Source organism: Rhinatrema bivittatum, chromosome 13 (genome assembly GCF_901001135.1).
Source record: "Rhinatrema bivittatum chromosome 13, aRhiBiv1.1, whole genome shotgun sequence".
Classification (NCBI taxonomy): Eukaryota; Metazoa; Chordata; class Amphibia; order Gymnophiona; family Rhinatrematidae; genus Rhinatrema; species Rhinatrema bivittatum.
Genome location: NC_042627.1, coordinates 62,818,609 through 62,842,568, shown reverse-complemented (window position 1 = coordinate 62,842,568; position 23,960 = coordinate 62,818,609). Strand labels below are relative to the sequence as shown.

The 23,960-nt window shown below is 42.2% G+C and overlaps 1 protein-coding gene across 5 annotated transcripts in view; it reads right to left on the bottom strand.

Annotated features, from left to right (window-relative positions):
• Positions 1–4,412: 4,412 nt before the first annotated feature.
• Positions 4,413–23,960, bottom strand: part of EFL1 (elongation factor like GTPase 1) — a 286,193-nt gene continuing 266,645 nt past the window's right edge. For all 5 annotated transcript variants that reach the window (XM_029574748.1, XM_029574744.1, XM_029574749.1 and 2 more), the window contains one exon: positions 4,413–5,019. In XM_029574748.1, the coding sequence (XP_029430608.1) occupies positions 4,831–5,019 (189 nt within the window). In that variant the 3' untranslated portion in view covers positions 4,413–4,830. The remainder of the gene's footprint in view (positions 5,020–23,960) is intronic.

Genomic DNA, 23,960 nt, shown 5'->3' with positions numbered 1-23,960 from the left:
CTTCTGCCATGGTTAAAAAGAAATATTGCGGAGTGGCATTTTGTTTGCAAGCACTTTAGTGGTAGATGTCAAGGACATTAGGCGAGATGTAGAGGGTGGATACATTGCTCTCAAAGCCACGCTTGATGGTGCATTGTTTACATTTCTCACTCTATATGGTCCGAATATGGACCAGGGTCCCTCCTCTTTAAATGTATTTCTGCTGTTTTGGGAGGAATGGGCTGAGGGCCACATTATTGTTGGGGGAGAATTCAATAACCAGATACCTGTACCTAGATAATACTGGTTCTGGGGCAGGGGATCTAGGATCTTAAAAACCTGATTTCTGGGAGGGGTTTAGTAGATATCTGGCGCTTGAGGAACCCAACTCTGCGTAGATATACTTACTTCTCAGATTCCCACCAGTCTTACTCCCGTATAGATTTCTCTCTCATTGATAAATCTCTGGTTGACCTGACAACTGAAGCTGAAGTGGGTATCAACTTGGTCCAACCATGCTCCAATATGGGTAGCATTGCGACTGAAAAGTAGGGGGGATGGACAACGTTATTGGCATCTGAATGATAACCTGTTAGATGATAAATCTTTTACAGATTCTCTTACAGGTGATATAGAGGAATATTTGGACCTTAATCGGACCAGGCATGTCTCTCTCCTGGCACATTCTGGGACTGCCTAAAGGCAGTGGTAAGGGGTAAGCTTATTTCCAGGGCCACTTTTCTTAAGAATGAGAGGAATGTTACCTGGTTGCATCTTATGCAGCGCATCACTAAGTTGGCTTTAAGCCACAGCGCACTTTGGATCCCGGTAGGCTTGAGGATTTGGAGGCCGCAAAGAGGGAGCTGTAGGTATTAGATCTAGCAAAGTTTGTGTTCCAATTAGATATGCTCAACCAAAAGCAATCTAAGCTTGGTAATAAAGCGGGGAGGTTGCTTGCATGGAAACTGAAGGAGAGAGCTGCACAATCTCTTATTACTAAAATCAAGGATATGACAGGATTCTTTTTAAATGAATCTAGGGATAAGAACATAAGAACATGCCATACTGGGTCAGATCAAGGGTCCATCAAGCCCAGCATCTTGTTTCCAACAGTGGCCAATCCAGGCATAAGAACCTGACAAGAACCCAAAATATAAGAAAGCTTTATGCATCTGCTGATACGGTGGGAGACAGGACATAGATTTTTATCTGCAAGGTATAGAATTATCTTCTTTGCCAGAGAGGACGTATGAGCTATTAAATAGGGAAATCACTCAGGCAGAAGTTTTTCAAACTATTCAGAGTTTAAAACTGGGGAAATCACCGGGCTTGCGGCCAAGTTTTATAAAACATTCCATCCTGTGGTGATCCTGCCTGTGGTGGACATGTTTAATGCCTTAAGGACTAGGCGATCAATTTAATTAGATTCTAATTTGGCTGGGATAGCCTGATAAATATTGATTTAAAAATTCTTGCCAAGATACTGGCTACACGTTTGAGGTTGGTAGTTCCCTCCCTTATTCACGAAGATCAGTCAGGATTTGTACCTGGCAGATTGGCTTCAGACAATGTGTGTAGGGTTTTGGAATTGATCTGGCGGGCACAGTATAATAACATCCCAATTAGTGGTTTTAGTTATAGACACTGAGAAGGCCTTTCACAGGGTGCATTGGCCTTTTCTGTTTAAAGTGTTAGAGAAAATCAACTCAGGTCCTGACATTGTTGGATGGATTAGGTGTTTATATGTGAATCCTAGGGCTTGCTTAAAAATTAATGGGGATTATTCTCCGCCATTTTCAGTCAAAAGAGGCACTAGACAGGGTTGCCCTCTCTTGCCACTGTTATTTGCACTCTTAGAACCCTTTGCGGGAAAAGGTGAGATCTAATGCTCAAATTCAGGAGATGTCGGTGAAACCACATCATTACAAGCTCACTGTGTTTCCAGATAACCTCTTATTTACAGTGATGGACCCAGAAACTTCCCTTCAGGCTTTATTACAGGATAAGAGAGTGTTTGGTAGAATCTCCGGTTTTGAAGTTAATAAAGATAAATTGGAGCTACTAAATATCTCAGTACCAGGTGATTGTTTTAGTCGCATTAAGGCTGATTTCCCCTTTTGAGCAGCAAAAGAGTGGGTGAAATATCTAGGGGTAAAAATTGGTCCGGATGTAAAAGAGTTATTTGGGTTTAACTACATTCCTTTATTGTATATTATCGAAAAAGATTTAGACAGGTGGGACAGATTGCCTCTCTCTTGGCTGGGGAGAGTAGCTATTGTTAAAATGAATGTTCTGCCCCGCTTTTGTTATCTATTTCAAACTCTCCCTGTACATGTGCCTGATTCTCTTTTGAAACTGTGGCAGCGTAAGCTCCTTCGATTTATCTGGAAATGTAGTCTCTAAAACTGCTGCTTCTGGACAAAATGAGAGGGGGGTCTTGCAGGTACCTAACTTGGGAATGGTATTTTGCTGCATTCCAACTGAGTGCATTTTTAGATTGGAATAAGGTCGGGGAGCTGAATCCTTGGACCCCTATAGCATCACAGGGGGCTGCGATCCTCCGCTACATATTAGAGCCTGGCAAAAGGGAGGGTTTCATCTTTCTGGCCTATCACCTTTTTCCAGATTATAAGGTTTGGGGGAAGTGGAAATCCATATGAGTGGGGTTAAACAGGCCTATCACTTAACTTCCTTTCTCTTTGATAGTTCCTTCCCTCCAGGGACTGAACGGACGGGGATGGAGAGGGAAGGGTTTGTTTAAATGGGAGCAATTGTGGGATGGTTAGAAGTTGTTGCAGTTTACAGGACTGTGGTGAATTTACCCGGACTCTGATTTGGACCTTTTTGCCTATAACCAGATTATTCATTTTTTCACTTCAACAAAGATGGGTCAGGAGCTTCAGAAAGGTAGGTCTCTCTTTGAAAATTATTGTGCTCAAGTTGATAAACATACTAAAACGGTTTCCAAGATTTATGCCTTACTAAATCAAATCTTGATTCCTTGTCCTACTATTAATTCCTGATTCCTATCTTATTTACGCTGTTAAACCCATTTCGTTGTATCCAAGTTCGATGAACCTGTTTATTGTAAGACATCCTCATGTCATGGTTATTGTTGTAATGTAAACCGACTTGACTGGTAACTGTTACCGGAATATCGGTATATAACAGTGCTAAATAAATAAATAAATAAATAAATCGCAATCCCCAAAAGAAAATGGCATATCAAATTGCTTGAGAACAAGACCTGGGGGGTATGTTGGAGGACAAAGAGTGGGATCAATGCTTTTTAGCAGTCAGTAGGAGTTCAGTTTCCCCAATGATTAAGGAAAATGGGTATAAAGTGCTCTGTAGGTGGTATCTAACACCAGTCCGATTGACTAAGATGGAGCAAGAGGCACATTTATACACCTGTGGTGGGAATGTTTGGAAGCTGGGAAACTTTGGGATGCTGTGCTTAGTTTCATCCATTTACTGGGAGGTGCCCAGGTACCTAAAGATCCCAAAGGGTGTTTATTATGTATACCAATAGCTGTGGGGACAGAGCCCTTTCAGCGATGGGCTCAGTAGGTGATTATGGCCGTGAAATTAGGTGCAAAATTGCTTATTGGTGGCGCAAGCCTACTGTTCCCTCACTGAGAGGTGTACGTGTCAGGCTTGATAGGGTGTTTTATATGGGGTAAATTAACTGCTATGCACAAAGATAAGGTGGTCAGTTTTGAGAAAATTTGGCTCCCCTACATACAATGGCAATCTAAGATGTCCATAGGATTGTTTATTTTGGACTGTTGCTGCGGGTGGGATGGTCCTGTCTCGTGGGCCCTCTTTTGGTTGTGGTTCTCTCTGGGAATTCTAAGACTGGGGTGAAGGGAGGGTTGATGGTAGTATCACATTGTTTACTAGGGTGTTTCCTTCTCACATACTACCTCTATTGGGGTTCGTATGTTTTGCATTAGCTCAGCTCTTCTTGGGTATTTGTCTTCGTCGGCACACATATATATATATATATATATATATATATGCATCTCTATAGATACCTATGTTTTGTACAGATACTCAGTCACCACAGGGATTCTGGGAAGGGGTGGGTCGAGGGTGGGGGTATAATAACGAAAAGTCAGCAGCATATGTATCATTGGTTTATTACATGGTAACATGTCAATGGTAACGTCTTACTGAAATATCTATATGGTTTCACTGTATGTTCTCATTGTGCTAAAGTTCACCTGTTTTGTTTAATAAACATTAAATTACAAAAAAGAAATTAACAGCAGCTTGGTTCTGTTTTCCCTTTGCTTCCAAGGTGACTCTGCGCCCCATGGTACAGTGGTAAGGCTATAGGAGCAGAGTGTAATGGGACGCAGACAGAGCAATTTTAGACAGTAAAACAAACAGCTATGTGCCTACTGAAATGAAAATCAGAAGAAAATGAATAGTATTTCATCTGTTTTTATTCCGGAATAAAAATAAACATCTTTCAATTCTCAAAAGATTCAGAAAGTGAAACGACCTGTATTTTTGTAGATCTTTTGTCACACAAAACAGAAAAGTTAAGTCTCATGTCAGTGTGTAGCCCAATGTATTCAGACTCACGGTAAGAGTCAGAACCCCCCAGGCTCCAAAGGGTTAATGTTTCTCTTTCTTGCTGAAAATGCAGTAGCTATTAATTACTTTCACAAGAAATGAGAAAACGGATTTAAAATGTACTAAAACCGGATCCACGGATAACTGGCAACATCTCTGGGGGTGGTGTGGGGCAGAATTATTTTTCATAACAGCAATACCCAAGATGCGGCTCTGGATCTGCTTTATGAAAGCATTTGAGATGGGAGAGCAGGCACCCTCACAAAGTTACTTGTTTTTGCCGAGGGTCCTCTGCTTCTCGGCATGTTCCACGATCTTCTCTTCCACGTAAAGTCCTTTCCGCTTCCTCACCGCGTTCATGTACTTACGGGCCTGGTTCTCGGAATCGGCTTTTTCTCCAAAGTGCAGATACTCCTCCTCGGTGGTCGGCACCCAGAACGGGTCGCTGCATATGACCTTGTGAAAAGAGAAAACCGTGTTAGGGGCTGCTAAACGCAGGCCACTAAACATCTGGGAATTTCACATTCACGGGGTTCGTGACTGCCAGATTTCGAAAAATAAATCTGCAAAACCTAACAAATAAAAACACCCCAAAAGCTAAACAACAACATAAAAAAAACCCAACAAAACCCAGATAAAGCAGGGATGTACACTGAAATTCTTACAGTTCTGAAGGAGTTTAGTTAGACCAGTTTAACATGGCCACACCGTACAGCTAAACTGGTGTAACTACAATGATTCCCACAAGCAGATCTCAAAAATGGTTCCTGGGAAGCATTTCAGGGGCGGAAAGGTGTGCATGCAAGTTCAGCTTTTATACAATTTTATCTGACAGCAGAGGAGTGGCCAGGGTCTTTCATATTCATTCAGTATTCGCTGAGCTAGTATTGCAGATTCACACATTAAGGGTGTCCTGAAAGAACACTGCATTGGCAAGAAACTGATAACACTGCAGGTCAAACTGGGGAATCTCCTTTACTCTGAACAGCAGGCGAAAAAACATTTCGGGTTAGATCAGTGGAGTAGGGAAATATACAAAGGATTCCACTGGCACTCCCTGCCACTCAGTCTTTCCCTTCCTATCCTCTCCCCTTATGCATCCTGCTACTTGTTTCCTTCTTCCTTTGTAGCCCCCCCCCGCTGGGGGCACTAGTAAACGCTGAATACCAACAGTCAGTAAAAGAAAAATCTTTAGCCTTTTATTATAAAATATCTCATACTAGGCGCAGTGCAGCTTACAAAAGAATGCAGAGCAAATGCCAGCTCAGCTCTTCTTAGCTGTTACACCCAGTTAAATGCGTTACGTTACTTCCACACCAATGGGGTTAGTTTGTTTGTTTGCATAACACTTTCCAGCTGGTTGGCATTATAATTTTATCTCATAGACATTAATAAGGCTGGATTCCTGTAAGTCACATGGAGGTCCATTTTCAGCATATCAGGGTAACTTTAGGACTTCAGCATTACCGGCTAACTACAGGGTATATTAAGTGGTGCAGTCATGCTGCTGAATATATACCCAGCTTTCTTAAAGTTAACCGCTTATGTCTAACTGGTTAACTTCAGGACAGCCCTATCCTGCATAGGTTAAGCGGCTAACTCCGAATATATCTTATGCGGCTAACTCCGCTGCACCTGGAAACACCCTTGGAACAGCCCCAACTTCTGCGGCTAAATTCTTGCTGCTTAGGTCATTATGTGGCTAGAATTTAGCCGCATTCGGCTTTCAATATAGCTGGGTAGCCATTTAGATGGATAACTTTTCAGTTATCGGTCTAAATAGCTTTTGAATATTGACCTCAAGATTTCTTTTGAATTGAGCCCAGAAGGCAGAAATGAAACTTAATGCTAACCTTTACCATACTTTTTAGCATTTCAACAGTCTTGGCTATTCCTACATGTTTCATCGATGCAATCTCATTATCTTTGTTGCCTCACTATCAAACTAGTCTGGCTTCATAGAAAACCTTCTCAAATTACCCTTACACCCCGCATTCCCCCTCCAAGAAAGAAAATATCTGTGATGTGGTGTCTAAGCTCTGGATTTGAGGAACCTATGAAACTGAGTCAAATACTGTTAAACATAAAACTTAATTGTGTGTGCAGTGCAGAACCACAATATCCTTTGGATCTATATAGACAAAGAAGGGAGGATCATACTATAGCCTGTTCAGACACAAAAAGTGATGCTTGCTGTGTGTAATCATCCACCGGCAAGAACATTTCAGGGGTAGTGAAGTGGTCTTTTACAACACTGCCAACCCAATATGCAGGTAAGCATATGCATGTGTGTCATGTCTGCATGCAAGTATACCCAAACTGCACAGAGGCATCCCTTGGGGCAGGGTTTGGACTATCATACTCACTTTGTAAAATTTTGATTGTATGCATACATTTTAGGGAAAATTTTATATGCACTTGTGCAGGGTAGATTTGGTGGGGTAACCTTTATTTAAGTGGATTTATGTGCATAAATCCACTTTGAAATCTTGGTGTAACTGAAGCATGGATTTGCATATAAGTTATGTGGGATGTTTGCAAATTACCCTCTTAATCATCAATTGTTTAAAAAGCTGCAAAGCTTGTCTTGAAGATGGGTGATGCATTTCTTACTTTAGTATTGTTTCCATCTGCAAGATGGGCTATGAATATTTAAAAAAAAAAAAAAAAAAATAAAGTAATTAAAATTATAAATAATAAAAAAAAAAAAGTAATTTGATGATTAAGGGGCTAATTTTTAAAATACCCATTGGACTGCAAGCTTATTTTCAAAGGGAACCCCCCTCCCCATCCATTTGAAAATCCCAGTGCAAGTATATTTCCCTTCCCTTCCTACCCTTCTTGCTGGCAGCTTCTTCCATCTGCAGACAAGGTCTGTGCAATTTTCAATGGGGAACTGTGTAAAAATCTTTGAAAACTGCCCTCGATAGTTATTTGGTGGTAGATAGCTACAGACAGCAAGAATACGTTATAGTTCTTGAGCCACCTATGTCTCCCTTTCTTTTGATAATATAGTTACAAAGGTTAATATGGTTGTGCACTGCAAACAATTTTCTGTTTAAGAGTATTTGACCCTTGTTTTGTAGTCAAGCTTGTTGGTTGGGGGGGGGGGGGGGGGGGGGGGGGGCTTTCTGGTACAGGCTTGTTCCCACGAAACAGACCACCGCTGCCAGATATAACCCCAGAGAGTGCCTCTGTCCTGGCTACTCCTCCCACTGTGAAGTTCCATGGCGTTCTGGGCCCCGCTGTACCTACTTCTCTGGTACTTCAGCTCCTCAAGGCTCTGGGTCCCAGCACCTCAAGGCCTCTCCTCCTCCTGCTTCATGGAGTGAGGCTCCAGCATCCCAACACCCTTGAACCCTTTCTCCTCCCATTACACAAAATGGGGCTCCAGGCCTAGTATCTCAAGCTCCTTCTCCTTCTGCAACGTACAATAAAGCTCTGGGCATCTTAAGAACCACAAAAACGGTAACAAAAGTCAACAGCCATGATATGGAAAGTATTGTAGGATGCATACTGGTAGCCTGAAACATACCATTACTTCACAAGATAGCAGAAATCTAGTGCATCAGAACATAAGAAATGCCAAGCTGGGTCAAGCCAACATGAATCAATCTCAGCATCCTGTCTTTTAAGAGTGGCCAGTCCGGGTCACATGTACCCAGCAGATCCCAAAACATAGATTTATTTCTTGTCACTACTCTCGGGGATAGCAAAGACTTTCTCTAGTCTACCCAGCTAATAATGTTTTATGGACTTCTCTTCCACCAACTTGTCCAAACCTTTTTTAAACCCTGCTATGCTAGTTGCCTTGAGCATATCCTCTGGCAACAGACTGCACAGTTTGATTGTATGCTGAGTGAAAAAGTACCTTATATAATTTGTTTTAAAATCTGTTGTTAGTTTCATGGAGTGTCCCCTTGATTTAATATTATCTGAAAAGGTAAATCCAAGTAAAAATATTACTATACTTAACATTTTGTGTAAACTCATAGTTAGACAGAATATTTGATATTGCCCATCAGTCTGATTAGCTAAAGCATAACACACAATACATTTGAAATGTATGTATGTTAGCATTTATACAGCATCCTAAATCAAGCTCTATACAACAATTTCATACAATGTAAGGGAGAATCCTATGCAATAGGAGATATAATAAACCGCCCAAGGTTGCACATGCCGGTGGGAGGAACAGGATTTCAATAGAGATCTCCTGGTTCCCAACCTATTACTTTAGTTTTGGTTTTCTTATTTTATGTTAAAATTATATATAAAATGCTCTAGGTACAATGCTTTAGCTTTCAATAGCAATAATCGCTCTAGCCACGAATTTCATTATCAGTTTATACTCCATCAGGGTAGCTTTGCAACGGGTCAGTCTTCTAGGTAGAGCATTCATTGTCAGGTGAGACCTGGTCTCTTGGGAAATTTTGATTTGCATCAATCAAATGGGAAAACATTCAAAAGCAATCTCCAGGGACATTTATCTTAATCTGCTATTACTTGGTAAAATTCTATCCAAATGAACCAAAGGAAGCAAAGCTGAAGCATACGGGACGAAGATAACACCCGACCTGAAACATATATTATGCTATTTCAAATAACTTCAATCCTAAAGTATAAAAGCGGGGTCCAACCTGGCAGGATTTCACAAACTGTGTCCAAGAAGAAGAAAAGTGAAAAGATAGCACATGCATTGCATATCTGTATTAATAAAATATGTTCATTTCAATGACATAACCATTGATTTTAGCAAGCATGGAAGTTTTCTGTACATCAGTAAGGAAGACACTCACATAGCGTGTGCAGTATCATAAAGCTGTTATAGCTACATGCTAATGAGCATAATGAGCACCTAAGCCTTAGCTTTTATATATATCAGAGGCACATTTGTTATAGCAGAAGCTTTCTGTAACTGGAGAATGCCCAATTCTCCCGGGAAGACTGGTGTGGTGCTTTTTCAATGCCTGACCCATAGATTTTTATCATCATCATCTCTGAGCTGATCCTAACCTCATCGCTGTGGACCTCCTTCCATGCAGGGGACCAAGGGAATAAATCACTTCTTTGTGCAAGTCTAAGATTGCTGCTACAATCCTATGTTTAAGTTATATTGGTACCAAGCTGAATCTCTAGAATCACTACTTGGCTCTGTACCTTGCAGGTGGATGGTGATAAGAACAAGGTTAGGAGACTGCAGTATTACAAAACAGCTCACCCTTCATTCCTTCAAAAGCAGAGACAACCGAGAAGAGGTAAGGAGAAAGGAAAGCTGAACCAGCGATACTGAAGGCCATGGACTAGGAACATGCAGGCTACAATTCCCCAGTTTGGTGGTGGCCAGGTACCATCCAGTAAGACCATGAAGATATAAGTGGCTGCATATTATAGCAACAGCCTTGCTAGTTTTGGCAGCTGATTAGATTATTATAAAGCTTGGAGACAAGACATGGGGGGGGGGAGGGGGGAGTGGGAGGGGCCTAAGTGATAGAATGAATATGGAATCGTGGGTGCTCATCTACCTAGGACTATAGAGAACTAAAGGGTCAAGTTTCTTTAGCTGGAGCAGGGATAAATCCAGAAAAAAACTGGATGGACCAATTAGCCTTTACCCACTGTCATCTACTATGTAGGTTACTCCTCAGCCAAAACAGCAGATGACAACTGAATAGAGACCTGAGTAATTACTATACTGTACATGGAGTTAAATCTTACAAAGATGAGAAAAGATGTCCTTCTCCTTGCCCATGCAGAAAGTCACACACCTTGGAGCTAGCTCTAATTTTAATGCTTAGATCACTCACCCACTGTAAATCCTGGGCAACTGAGTCAGGAGACAGGAAATCAAGCTAATACGGTATGCAAAACTACAGTATAAATAGAGTAATTGGAATACACTAGCGATGCATTTTATTGATAAGACCTAAGCATCTGCTCAGTAACAATTTCAGAAAGAAACACTTTTTTTTTTACCTAGATTAGATACACAGTGATTTTCTTTGGTACACTGGAAAATTCAAACCTACGTGTCTTAGGAGTTCATATAAGACAGAAACAAGATTAAAGCATTGTCTTTTGCTAAATTCCAATATTTTAATCATTCCATAGAGTAGAATCTATTTATTGTGTAGGCACCTATAGAAATAAAAATATAATGCACAAAATTCCAGGAAAACACTTGGCCCAGCAATTCAAATATTGAGCCATTATCTTAACAAAACAGGCATTTATGACACACCTACTTCCTGTCCTTGAGGGCTAAAAACAGAGTTGGTTTCCAGGACAACCAAGCCATATGCAAATGAACCTCATTCACAGACAAACTGGCCATATTCTTAGTTAAATCAGAGCGACTGCATACAAAATTGTCTACAAGTAAGCTACGTCAAACTGTACAGGTTGGGCCCCTGTTTGTATATTATCTGACTGAAGTTATTTGAAATAGCATAATGCATGTTTCAGATCTGGTATGCTCTGTGTCCCATATGTTTGTTGTGTATTATTATGTTTATTTATTGTGTATTATGAATTTTTTTGATGCTATTGCCTTTCAAAGTCATTTTGTGAGTAAAGGCTGAATAAAAGTAATTTTAAATAAGCAGCAGATTAAGATAAATGTCCCTGGAGATTGCTTCTGAATGTTTTCCCATTTGACTGATGCAAACCATAATTCCCCAGTAGATCAGGTCTCACCTGACAGTGAATGCTTTATCTAGAAGGCTGACCCATTACAAAACTACCCTGATGGAGTATAAACGGACATGAGATGTACAGCTAGAGAGATTTTTGCTATTTAAAGCTAAAATAGTTTATATATAATTTTAACATTAAATTAGAAAACCAAAACTCATGTGAATAGCCTAGTAGTTTCAGTAATAGGTCAGGAAACAAGAGATCTGTGTTGAAATCCTGTTTCTCCCAGCATCATGTGCGACCTCGGGCAGTTTATCTCCTATTGCCTCAGGTACTCCCTTAGATTGTATGTAATTGTTGTATAGAGCTTGGTTTAGAGTGCTGTATAAATACCAAAATACGTACATCTCAAAGGAATTGTGTGTTGTGCTTTAGCTAATCAGATTGGTTGGACAATATTAAAAATTCTGTCTAGCTATAATGAGCAATGCAAAATGTCAAAAGCTTCACTTTGTTTTGTGGACCTCAAGAACTGGAACTGGCCATTCCTGGCAGCTCGCTGCTCAAGAAAGCCCATATAAAAACCCTACACAGTTATAAAACATATCGAGCATGGATGATGAGAATGTTCTTGGTCTGTCCATAGGTATTTAGGAATTCCTATAATTCCAGCCCCTAAGGCCTGCTATAATTTTCATTTTGCTTTCTTGTAAGAACGCACAATTTAAAAGAATGTGTTCCAAAACAAGACATTCAGTACATGCACTCAGTTATTTCATAGCTGTATAAACCTTGCGCTAATTCAATATGGATTTTCTCACATTTTGTGACCCTGGCAAAAATCTTCATTCATAAAGGCCTTTGAGCTCCAACTGAAAATGTCAGATACAGAATAATAAATTATATTGATGAAATTAAATGTAATCTTTTCATGCTTTACCATTGTGTTTTGTGATAAATCCCAGCGGCATGGCAGAAATTCAGGGTGGGCTTTAAAATCTCTAACACCAAGTGACAGGATTCCATTTGTCTTTGCGAGGCAGTTTGGCACGTCCCCTTAGAATTACGAGTTCCTCCAGGAGCAAGAGCCACCAATTGCCAAGTGGCTCACAAAAGGTACCAGTGCAGGCAAGCCCTAGCACCTGATCACAGATCTAAGCATGCAAACCGTTGAAAGGAAGGCCAGATGGAGTGCACCACTACCCAGCCTTCAATCTGTTCGGAGAGAAAACATGGGCACCGGGATGGGGCAGGTGTCACTTTGCATCTGCTGCTATTTAGTGATATTCCAGTCTGTGCATGGAAAAACATTTCCCCCTCTTCAGCTGGACTGCAAACCTGCTTTGAAAATTGTGTTTTTTAACTTAAGTTCACACTTCTTGGACAAGGAAAAGGAAAACCATGTACTTGTCCTATTTTTCAATCTTCTCCTTGGTATTTTCTTGACTAGACCTGTATAAGCAAAGTATGTGTTACGAGCATGGAAGGTGCTTGGCAGCGGATGTGAGTATGAACCCTTGGGACCATGGCACAACCCCTGGGCGAGGCTTCAAGGTACATGCCGCGGGAAGCAAGCGTAACCGGGCACGGACTGGACAGAAGCTTGGAAGCACTAGGAGATTTGAAACACTTGGAGACCAGGAACCCTTGGACCCTCCGCTGAATCCGCACACATAGGAGTGAGACTCAACACCACAATGCTGGTCTCTGGGGTAGCCCTCTGGCCACTCAAAAGCCCTTAGGACCTGCCGCTTGGGAACGGCGAGAGTGCGCCAGGACAGAGATCGAGGATGGAAGATGACTCTGAAGACAAGGACTGGACAAAGGCACAAAGACTTGGAACTTAGACGAAGACTCAGGTACAGGTTCAGGATCAGACTCAGGTTTCAGATTCAGACTCAGATTCAGGTTCAGTATTCAGGTAGAGCCCCACACTGCAGTGAGCCCTACACAGCCCGTGGGCTGGTTGTGGACCACGCCGAGTACAGAGTAGACTCTGGGCTTGGAACATGATGAAGACTTGGCACTGGAAACATGACAAAGACTCTGGCACTGGAAACATGCCGAAGACCACTGTGCACCCTACACAACCCAAGGGCTGATTGCAGACCATACCGAAGGCAAAGCAGACTCTGGACTTGAGACTTTGATGGAGGCTGGGCAAGGAGCTCCAAAGACCAGGAACAGGATTCGGGGACTCCGGAACTCAGAACTAGGGTCGGGACTCCGGCATTGAGTAACTCAGAACCAGGGATGGGACCCTGGCATTTAAAAACAAGGGACTTCCGGAGACTTGACCAGCAAAAGAAGGCAGGCCTTGTGCCACAAGGTGCCCTATTCAACCTGTGGGCTGGTCTCGGACCATGACACTGGCATGCCTGGAAGAGTGGATGAAAGAGAAGATCAGGAGGGCAGAACGTGGAGACAAGGACTGGAACATCAGGAACAGAAGACCCAGGTACTGTCGAGAGACCAGGAACATGGAGCGAAGAACATATAGGAACACCAACAAAGAACAGGAAGGCCTTGAAGAAGCGAAGGCTAGAACACCAAAGACTCCTAGAGCAAGAGCTGGAACAGGACTCTAGGTAAAAGACAACTCCTTGCAAAGGCAATGAGGGACAGATAAGCAGGCTGACATCGTCGGGAAGGGCTGCAGAGCTTTTCCTGCCGCAGGCCCTTTAAACTCTGAGGAGAGGCACGCCACGAAGAGGAATGTCAGCCGCTTTTCTAGGCTGCGCAGGAACAGAAGCCGGTGATGGCGCTCAACTGTGAAGATGGCCTCAGCGGTGGCTCCTGGCCGCGATCAACAGCGGCAGCATCACAAGCCGCACAGATACGGGAAGTGGTGGCGTCGGGTGTCAGCCGTGCTACTCCTGCCATGGGGCGCAGAGGCATCAGCCAGCAAGGGAGGTGAGTAAGCCGTTTGCAGGCCTGTCCCACGGCAGTATCCACAACAGTTTGGCACATCAAGGATAGGAAAGGGGCTGTAGTCAATAAACCCTGGTGCTTCTGAAACACAAATCTTTTAATGTAAAATCATGCTTGCAATAGCATTTATTGTTGACTTCACTGGTGTATTTCCTTACATCTTATAGATGTAACATTGCAGCCTGGAGTATGCAAGCAATCCTCTCCTACTAAGGTCACACTGCTGCTAAACATGCAAGAAGCATCAACTGAAAGCTGGGCCAGGATATGGTGCGCACTGCTTCTGTTTCACATCTCACTGCACAGGCACAAATCATTCGGGGTATAAAAATCCAGAGTTTAATCAGCCATGGCAGTGTATTTTTAATACAGGAATACACCGGATCAAATATCGTAAGTAAAGTCATTTTACATCCCTCTTTGAATATGCAGCTTCAGGAACCTCAGAAAACACAGATTAGAGCAGGAAAGCATGGGCAATCAGATTTTTTCATTGACAAGCAAGAGTGCATCAGCCACAACGCGCGGGGGACGTCATCCAATGGCGCTGCCGTGGACCTGTCAAGGCTCACTGAGTGAGAGCCATGGCGACTTCAGGGCCGCTCCCATGGCAGACAGTGTATCTGCAAAGCTGAGCATGGTGGGGAGGTGATATGGCCTCTTTCCAGATAAGTCATTTTTCATATTTTCCCCTGATACAGCTGTGATCAACGGAGCACCAGCTGACGTCAGGTTATTTTTAACTGCTTTGAAAAGATTGTTTGAAAAAAAGGTCTTTATGGGCAATGTTCCCTCCAGGGAGGGACTCGGTGTGTGCAAATTCTTTTTCATGTGAGCAACAATCTTTGAGCGCCAAGGTTAGTGTTGCATTTGTGTATACAGCACAAAGAAAAAATTATGTGAGCGACCATGTAAAACCTGTAAGCGACACTTCGAAATGTATGAGCGATTTTTTGCCCACACGCTGAACTTAGAGGGAACAGTGCTTATGGGCATATTTTGAAGGGACTGTCTCTAGCAAAAGTGTTAAATGAGACCGTTTACAGACTATGATCGATGAGGTAAATGAATGAAAAAAACCGTGGCTAAGGCTTGCTGATACCTCTTTATACACCTTATGTTGGGTGAAATGTGGGGCTTCCTTACAACTTAGTTGGATTCTTTTTGTCTCGCTCTATGTTGTTATTTATCTTTATAACAAGGGGAACAATATTCATCCCAATTCAAGCCCTGACCACAGCTGCCAAGTTTTGAGAGAGAGATTTTGAGCCTATGATATATTACAGGCCACCCCCCACCCTCCTCCCCATACTGCCAGCAAAATGCCTTATGTACCCTGCAGGGTGCAGGGCTGGAATCGCCTGCCCCCAACCCTTGATCCTGCTCAGCTAACACAGACCTCCTCACCAAATAAACTATTTTCCAGTCTTTGGGTCTGCAGTTTGAGTCTATCCTCTGTCTCTGCTGGCTCTTGGCCTTTGTTTAGTTTCTTCTCTGCCTTACTCTGTTCTTTTTCTTTTAAACCTTAGTTTCTGGTCTTCCTCTCATTTGTTTTTTTTAATCATTTGTTATTTTTCCTCCATGCGACTAACCTTTTCTATCCACCAGCTCCACCGCTCACTATTTTCTCTCACCAACTCTTAGCCTCAGCCTCTTCTGCCACTGCTGTCTCTCTCCTCACCTCTCTTGCTTCTTCCCTCCAACATGATCTTCTTGCCTTTTCCCTCTACCATGAATCCTTCTCTTGATTTACCTCCCTAATAAGCCCCATCCTAATCCACACTGCCCCTTTCCCAGTCCTCTTTACTTCTCTCTTCCTTTCAAGTTTCCTTCAACTAACCACTCCCTCCTGCTCCTCTCATCACAGCTCATGTTCTCTTGCCGAGCTTGTATCTCCTTTACCCTTCTCACAGCCCATGTCCCCTCTTAGTGCTCTCACTGCCTGCGTCTACTCCGACAGCTCCTCACCGCCTCCTCTCCCAGCCAGAATGTTTTCTTTCAGTTCCTCTCCCAGCAGCTCTCGGACCTCAGGAACTTTGCTCCTCTCCACTGCACCTTAGGAAGCCTGTCTGTCCTAGACCGCTGCTTATCTCCGCTCCCCCATTGGGCATACATTCCATTGTCAGCCAATAGGCTGCAGAGGAAGGCAGGAACAGTAGCTGGGAGAGAGGCGTGCACAGTGCCTGCTTTCCCCTGAAGCCCATTGGTCAGATATTCTACAGACAGCCAACAGGCTGCAGGGAGGAGCGGGAGCAGCACGTCTTTACTGTCCATCCCCATGACCCTGAAAGCAAGGACCTTTCAGCTCCCGAGTCACAGAAAATCAGGAAAGAATACATGCAGTGCTCAAGCACCCACAGAGCTGGCGCCTATGCCAATGCTACCTAGTTCTAAAGAAACTATGATATGTAACAAAGAGACTACATTTCTTAGAAAAATGAGAAGAATGACCTATGTAAATTATTATAATTCAAACCATGTCTGAAGCAGAAGAGCTGCACACTGTTGTCTCTGAATCCAATTGTCTGTTCACCACCTTGATGTAACCCAGCCACATTATGCAGCTAACTGTACAGTACGACGCATGTAAATTTGCCTCTGATGTAAAGTTTTCTTTACTTAACCATACTGTGATCCGCCTTGAAAGGCGAAACAAATTCTAAATTAAATTAAATAAGTTACAATTTTCAAAACCAACTTACACAGATAAGCTGGCTTTGAAAATTATGCAAACTGACCCACGTAAAATTACACCTGCATTGCAATGCGTAGCTTCTGAGCGTGAATTTATTTGTATATCTTTGAGATCAATGCCCCGCAGAATGCATCTGTTTTGTGGATATCAAAGAATTGTGTGAAATGGGGAATATGTGCCTAGTTTTACACATGCAAACCTCGGGCACTTTTATAATAAGTCGTTTGCATGCTTAAGCCCATGTTTGATGTGCAAGAATGACTTTGAAAATTTTCCTCTAAGCCATCAATTTTCAAAGGGTCAGGACGTTAACCTTAACAGTTAGGAGCCTAAGTTGGACCCTTTGAAAACTGAAATTTAGGGGCCCAAAAAATGTGTGGCTATGGGGGCGGATTTAGTGCAGGGATAAAGTTCGGAGCTTGGTACTGATTTTCAGCACTAGGCACCTATCTTAGGTGCCTAAATCAAGGTATATGACCAGCAGGACAACATTTAGGTCCCTTTGAAGGGTAAATGTAGGTGAATTTTTGGCTTGCAAATAGGTGCCTAAATTTAAGAGCTCAGCTTTTTTTGAATGTTGGCCTCTAGGTATGTACAAGAAAACGTAATGCCAAAATAATAACCTTGTAGTGCTCTTTTTTCTTAACAACCTAAAATGTCTCTGGACATCCAATATTTAATGCATCTGGTGCCTATATTCACGAAAGAAAGCATATTCAGACCTAATTCATATGCTCTAGTATTGGCAGCAGGGGCATATGATAAGAACATAAGAACATAAGAACACGCCATACTGGGTCAGACCAAGGGTCCATCAAGCCCAGCATCCTGTTTCCAACAGTGGCCAATCCAGGCCATAAGAACCTGGCAAGTACCCAAAAACTAAGAAGATTTTCTATGTAAAATGACGTTTTCTATGTAAAACTTTCTATGTAAAATGACGTTTCAGTTATGTAAAATGACGTTTCAGTTATATAAAATGACAGTTTCAGTTATTTGAGATTGGATATTGTTTCTCTTTCAGAGTTTTGAATAATTTTAATAGTATTTGTATTTTTGGTAAAATGTTAGGGATCTCTATGTATATATATTGTGATACTGTCAAACGTTGCTTTCCCTAAGAATTCCTGTTCCTTGTGTGAACCCTTTCTCAAGGGCAACATTTAAAAAAATATTTAAATTACTTATAATGGCAAATCCGTGTATAAAAATGTGACTGCCCAGTTGTCAAAGTGCTGACTCTCTGGTTGAATGTGATATGCATCCCCTTAATACGGTACAAACATTCATTTCTGCCAGGCTGGCACCACTTCTCAGTGAAGCCATGTGCGTCTTTTCTACTACTTACTATTTTCAATGAGCTGGGCCCCAATTATGATATCGATGTAGTATTTCAGACAATGGGGAAATTAAAGAAAACAAGAGTAAAAAGATTCTGTTTCAAGTTTTACAGCTTTTTTTTCTGTTTCTAATATAGCTGTAGCTTGAAAATAACCAATGCTGTTCCCTGTCTAGTTATTTCCCAGAAAACTAAGCTGGCTAATTAAGCTTTCCTTTGCCATACACAATGGAAATGTTTCATTGCAATCTATTAGAATAATACTCATTTTGTCTCTGTCCAGGAAACCTTGACACCTTGTGGCCATTTCTGGCATTGCAGGCACTAATAGTAGATCCTGACACCTTGTTGCCACTGATGGTACTGCAGCTTCTAATAAAAGATCCTGACACCTTGTGGCCACTGTTGGTATGGCAGGCTCTCATGTTTCCCAGACAGACAAAAACTGAGGATTCTTATAATAGACAGACAGTTTTTGTCTATACTGAACATGTATGTGCATGTAGATTCAGGCTGTAGCTTTGGATTGCATCAGGCTGCAGGATCATGGTACCGGAGTGGGCTACATCAGAAGCAAGATAACCAGTAATATATGGCAGGGAGAGTGAATAATGCTGAGACAGGCCACACAAGTTGCAGAAGTGTCAGAACCAGCAAAGGCAGGCCACATCAGGTGTGCCAGCAGCAAGTGGTGGTAGCAAAAGAATTGATATCACAGCAGCAGTGGGGGAGATAGCTGCAACATTGGCCATACTGTGCTTTGGAAGCAGTATGAGGCTACAGCCGGCCATGGGTAGCAGACAACACGAGGCAGCAGAGATGATGATGCGGGATTGGCAGTGATTAGGGAAGTAGAAGAGAGGGAATCAACTAAGGGAATGTTAGGAATCAGAGAGAAGCATTAAATGAGATTGGCTTGCAGGGTGCGAGAGGGGATTGACTTAGTGTATATGTGTGTATAAGAGGAAGCATGAAAGGACAGGTGCCAAGGATGTGTGTGAGATAGGGGGACTGACACCAAGTGTACCAAGGATAGGGATGAGAGAGGGCATGAGGGATGAGGGATGAAAGGGAAAGAGGACTAGGGGAGGGAAGGGGAAATAAGATGGGATGTGAGGGGAAGCAGGACACCTCTCCTCCACACCCAATTCTGATCATCCCACCCCTCCCCTGGTTACAATCTTATCATAAGGCATTTTTGTGCATAAACCCATGTTTTATGCATATAAATGGCTTTGAAACGTCATCGTTTTATGTTGACTGGGTGGCTACCCAGGTGTTTCACTGAGCTGGTAGAGCTTGGACATGAGTGATATGTTCCTCAAAGGCTGAGTTTTAGTGGTTTATGGTGACGAGAAGGAAATAATGGGTGAGAGAAGCAATGTCCTCCTTCCCCCACCCACACGTTACCAAGCTGGACTAGCATACTATGGACTGATTATCTTTTTCACCATACTTCTACCTTGAAAGTGCAACACATTCGTCTGTTAAAAAGAATAATTTAACTGAAAAATCTGCCTTTTTTTGTGCAGTGGAAACATCCGCTATGGAAGTTGTTACTATATTTTAGGGACATTAAGAAAAATACCACTGGGGTGCTCACCTGAACAAGTTGGGTGACACGCCCATTTCTTATTGAATGGTCGGCGTCATTTTGTGCAGGGATTCAGCACCTGGACTGCTGCGGTGTGTAAGCACTACATCTTTTATTTACTAGCTCCCCCCCCCCTCAAGACTACAAAACAAAATCTTTGATCGTGAAATCTGTAGATGCTTTATGGTACAGCACTGAGTGATGTGTCAAACAGTACCAGAAACATCTTGTGTGTCGTTAGGGCAGACAGAACCACTCAGCTTGGGCGCATCACATAACCTAAGGAATATCACTCTCCATCAGAGACTGCAATCTGTATAGTGATTTTAACATTGTAAAAGAAGGAGATATCTAATTGTGTCATGGTGCTTAGTTTGTTTCTTTGACCACAGGCACTAACCAAGGGCAGGGCAGAATTCAAACTATGTTCTCTGACCTCCCTGAGATCTCAACTGACCCGGCCTGTTTCACTGCTGAAAAGAAAAAGAAATAGGGATCCTAAATGCTGGGCAGAGGGAGGGACACTGAAGGCACAGGAAACGTATCAGACAGAGGTCACCAGGCGCACTATCTGTGGCAAAAATCCAAATGAAACTGGATGAACGGTCCATAAGTTGTTTTGAGAGGAGGGGTCAAGGAAATAGACAAGACGGGCCATTTCCCTGTAGGAAAGTAGGGCAAAACCATTTAGTGACCTTTTCTCTGTGCCTTTCTCCCATTACCTTCTCTGTGTGACTCTTTTGCAAAGTGCCCATTGTGGAGTCCCTTGCACAGGGCTATCTGAGATCCTGAGCATCCTCAGGGGCCCAGGGACTGCTCAGCTTTGCAGTTCTCTCTCCTTAAATGCCACAAGGTGACCGGCCTGATTAGAACCAATGTACAGATAAGAGAGTTATTTTCAAATGTGCAGCGACAGAGGACTCGCCCAGCTACCAGCAGGAATCCCATGCAGAAACTCTTATTACACGTTAAAGCTTTCATATCCATCAGAGGTTGAGCTCATCTACGTTTCATTAAAATTCCTGCTTCAACAGCTTAACCTTTCCTGAGAGCAATATTTCTGATCAGTATTAAATATAAAATCTCCCGCGATATGAAAGACCCCATCCTCCATGGTAAATCTGTGCTTAACACTGAATCAATCCTTGACTCTCTTAGGAGGGCACATGCTTAGGTCACTGCTACCTCCAGTGCATAAAAATACCAAAAGTGACTGCATACTTCCATCAGACTCTCCACTTAATCATCCCCGCATGCCATATTCTGACCGGCATCTAACAGATGTAATGTATAAACTGAAAATCTACAACCCTGGATGATATCCAAAAAAAGGAAAATCATTTTTCTCTGGGGTTTTTTTTTCCCCCTGCAGTTCAGAAACTCCTAGAGCAGGCAATTCTTTCTAAACAGTTTTGGAGCTCAGACAAGTCTAAGGCCTGCTCAGGAGGGCGTAGGCAAGAGGAGAATGCTGTACCTTTCTTTTGGGGCGATGATGAAATTGTGAGGGGTGGTGGGAGTGGGGGAGAGAGAGAGAGAGAGAGAAAACACATTTAACTCTCTGAGCACTGGCAAGCAGCAGGCACTTATAGTCCTATAAACTTAGAAAAACATTTCAGGTCTTTATCACGTTTACATCATCACCATGGCGAATACACCTGGATCCCAACTAAGAGTCTGTTACATCAAACAAAGAGACATTACCTTCCCTTAAAGAACAGATACATTTGGAGGTTTATGCATTTTTTTTTTACATAAATGCACACTCCCTACTGAGAATGGGAACGAGGCTGTGAGGGAGCTCATCTCTTGTTGAACTTATTTATTTATGTAAAACTTTTTTATACCGGTATTAGTAGATACATCATATCGGTTTACATCTGAACTGAGGTGGAAATTACATCAAACAGGTACAGAGGAAGGGACTACATAGAACAATGAAGAGAAATTAGCCGGAAAATGGCAAACAAGATAAGATAACAAGTAAACAATGAAACATAACTTTATACGAGCCTTTATACATGGGTTCAGATCAGGTACTGCTGCAACAAAAGGTTGATGGATTAGGGGATCTAATCAGGGTAGGCCTGTTTGAAGAGCCAGGTCTTTAATTTATTTTTGAATTTGAAGGTACAGGGCTCAAGTCGGAGGTTTGTTGGTAGCGAGTTCCAGCGGGTAGGACCAGCAATGGAGAAGGCATGGTCCCCCATGGAGGTGAGGTGTGCCTTCTTGAGGGATGGTACGTGGAGGGTTCCTTTATTGGTTGCTCTGGTGGGGCGGTTAGAGATTGTGAGGCAGAACGTCTCATCAAGCCTGCTGGAGTCTGTAGATGGATTTGTGAATAATAGTGAGGGTTCTGAAGAGGATACGTGAGGGAATCGAGCGCCAATTAAGGTCTTTCAGGATGGGGGTGATATGATGAGATTTGCGGGCATTTGTGATGATCCTCGCTCCCACATTCTGGAGCATTTGAAGCGGTTTTAAGATGGAACTGGGGAGACCTAGAAGTAGGGAGTTGCAGTAGTCCATTTTGGATGAGAGGGTGGCCTGAATAACAGTACGGAAATCATGGGTATGGGGTAAGGGTTTTAGTTTTTTCATGACTTGAGCTTAAAGAAACCTTCCTTGAGAATTGCATTGATGTATTTTTTTAGGTTCAGTTGCTGGTCAATTAGGACACCAAGGTCTCCTACATGGTGCTGAGCGGAGATGGTGCTATATGCCGGGTCGGTAGAAGAAATTGGATTATGCGACAAAACGATTAACTGGTTCAAATCTTACCTCAGCAATAGGTTCTTCCAAGTCCAGATAAAAAACACTCTTTCAAAAAAACTTAAACTCGAAACCGGAGTACCTCAGGGTTCAGCTCTGTCTGCCACCCTCTTTAATATATATATGCTGCCCCTATGTCATCTACTGGCAGGCCTAGGGATAATTCATTACATTTACGCTGATGACATTCAGTTAATTCTACCAATAGATGACACAATTGAAAAAACACTAGGGCTAGCAAACATGTACCTTGACATAATAAAACAACTACTAACCCAAATGGAACTGGTTATTAACATTGATAAAACAGAATTCCTACACCTTGAAAGAAGACATACTGAAATCGACAAAACCCCAATAACTCTAGGAAATAACCAGAAAATAGAACTAGCCGAAAAAGTGAGAAATCTGGGAGTAATAATGGATCCAGAAATCGATCTAAAACAACACATATCCTTAAAAGTAAGGGAAGGTTACGCAAAACTCATGATCCTTAAAAGATTGAAACCATTACTCACACCTGCCCACTTCAAAACAATTTTACAAACACTTGTTTTCTCCAGTACTGACTACTGCAATGCACTCTTACTAGGACTCCCCAGCTCATCAATAAGACCACTCCAAATACTTCAAAATACTGCAGCCAGAATATTAACAGGAAAAAAAAGAAGGGACCATATAACAGAAACTTTAGCAGAACTACATTGGTTACCGATCGAATACAGGATAAAGTACAAAGCCTTATGCACCATACACAAATTAATATATGATAAAGAAGCAGACTGGCTAAATACAGCCCTATGAGTCCATGTCCCACAAAGGAACCTTCGTTCAGCTAACAAGGCACTACTAACAATCCCTACAGTAAAATAGGCAAAACTAACCCAAGTAAGAGAAAGGGCCTTATCACTGGCTGGGCCCATCCTATGGAACAAATGCCCACTGAACTCAGGTTACAGAGTGATATCAAATCCTTTAAGAAAACCTTAAAGACATGGCTCTATAAGCAAGCCTTTCCAAAAGAAACAGGGGTAGAGAGGGAGAGAGTGAACGAAAATACAGAAAAGCGCAACTAAGAATAAATGACATTACAATATTATAAATACATAATACAGTTAAGAAGCAGACCGAAATAAAAGTACCTCAAATAACTTTCCTGGACTAATCCACCACTACCCAAAAATTTGATTTTATTAATGATATTGTAACAGTTCTTAACTGGCACTTGTTAGAATGTACGATAAACTACCTATATATACCTTATTTTGTGCCTGTTTGTAAACCGTTGCGATGGTACATGACTTAGCGACAGTATAGAAAAGTTTTTAAATAAATAAATAAGGGAAGGTTTGTGGCATTGGTGTTGGGATATGAAGAGCAGTTCTGTCTTGGTGGTGTTTAAGGCAAGGTGGAGATTTGTAAGAAGGATATTG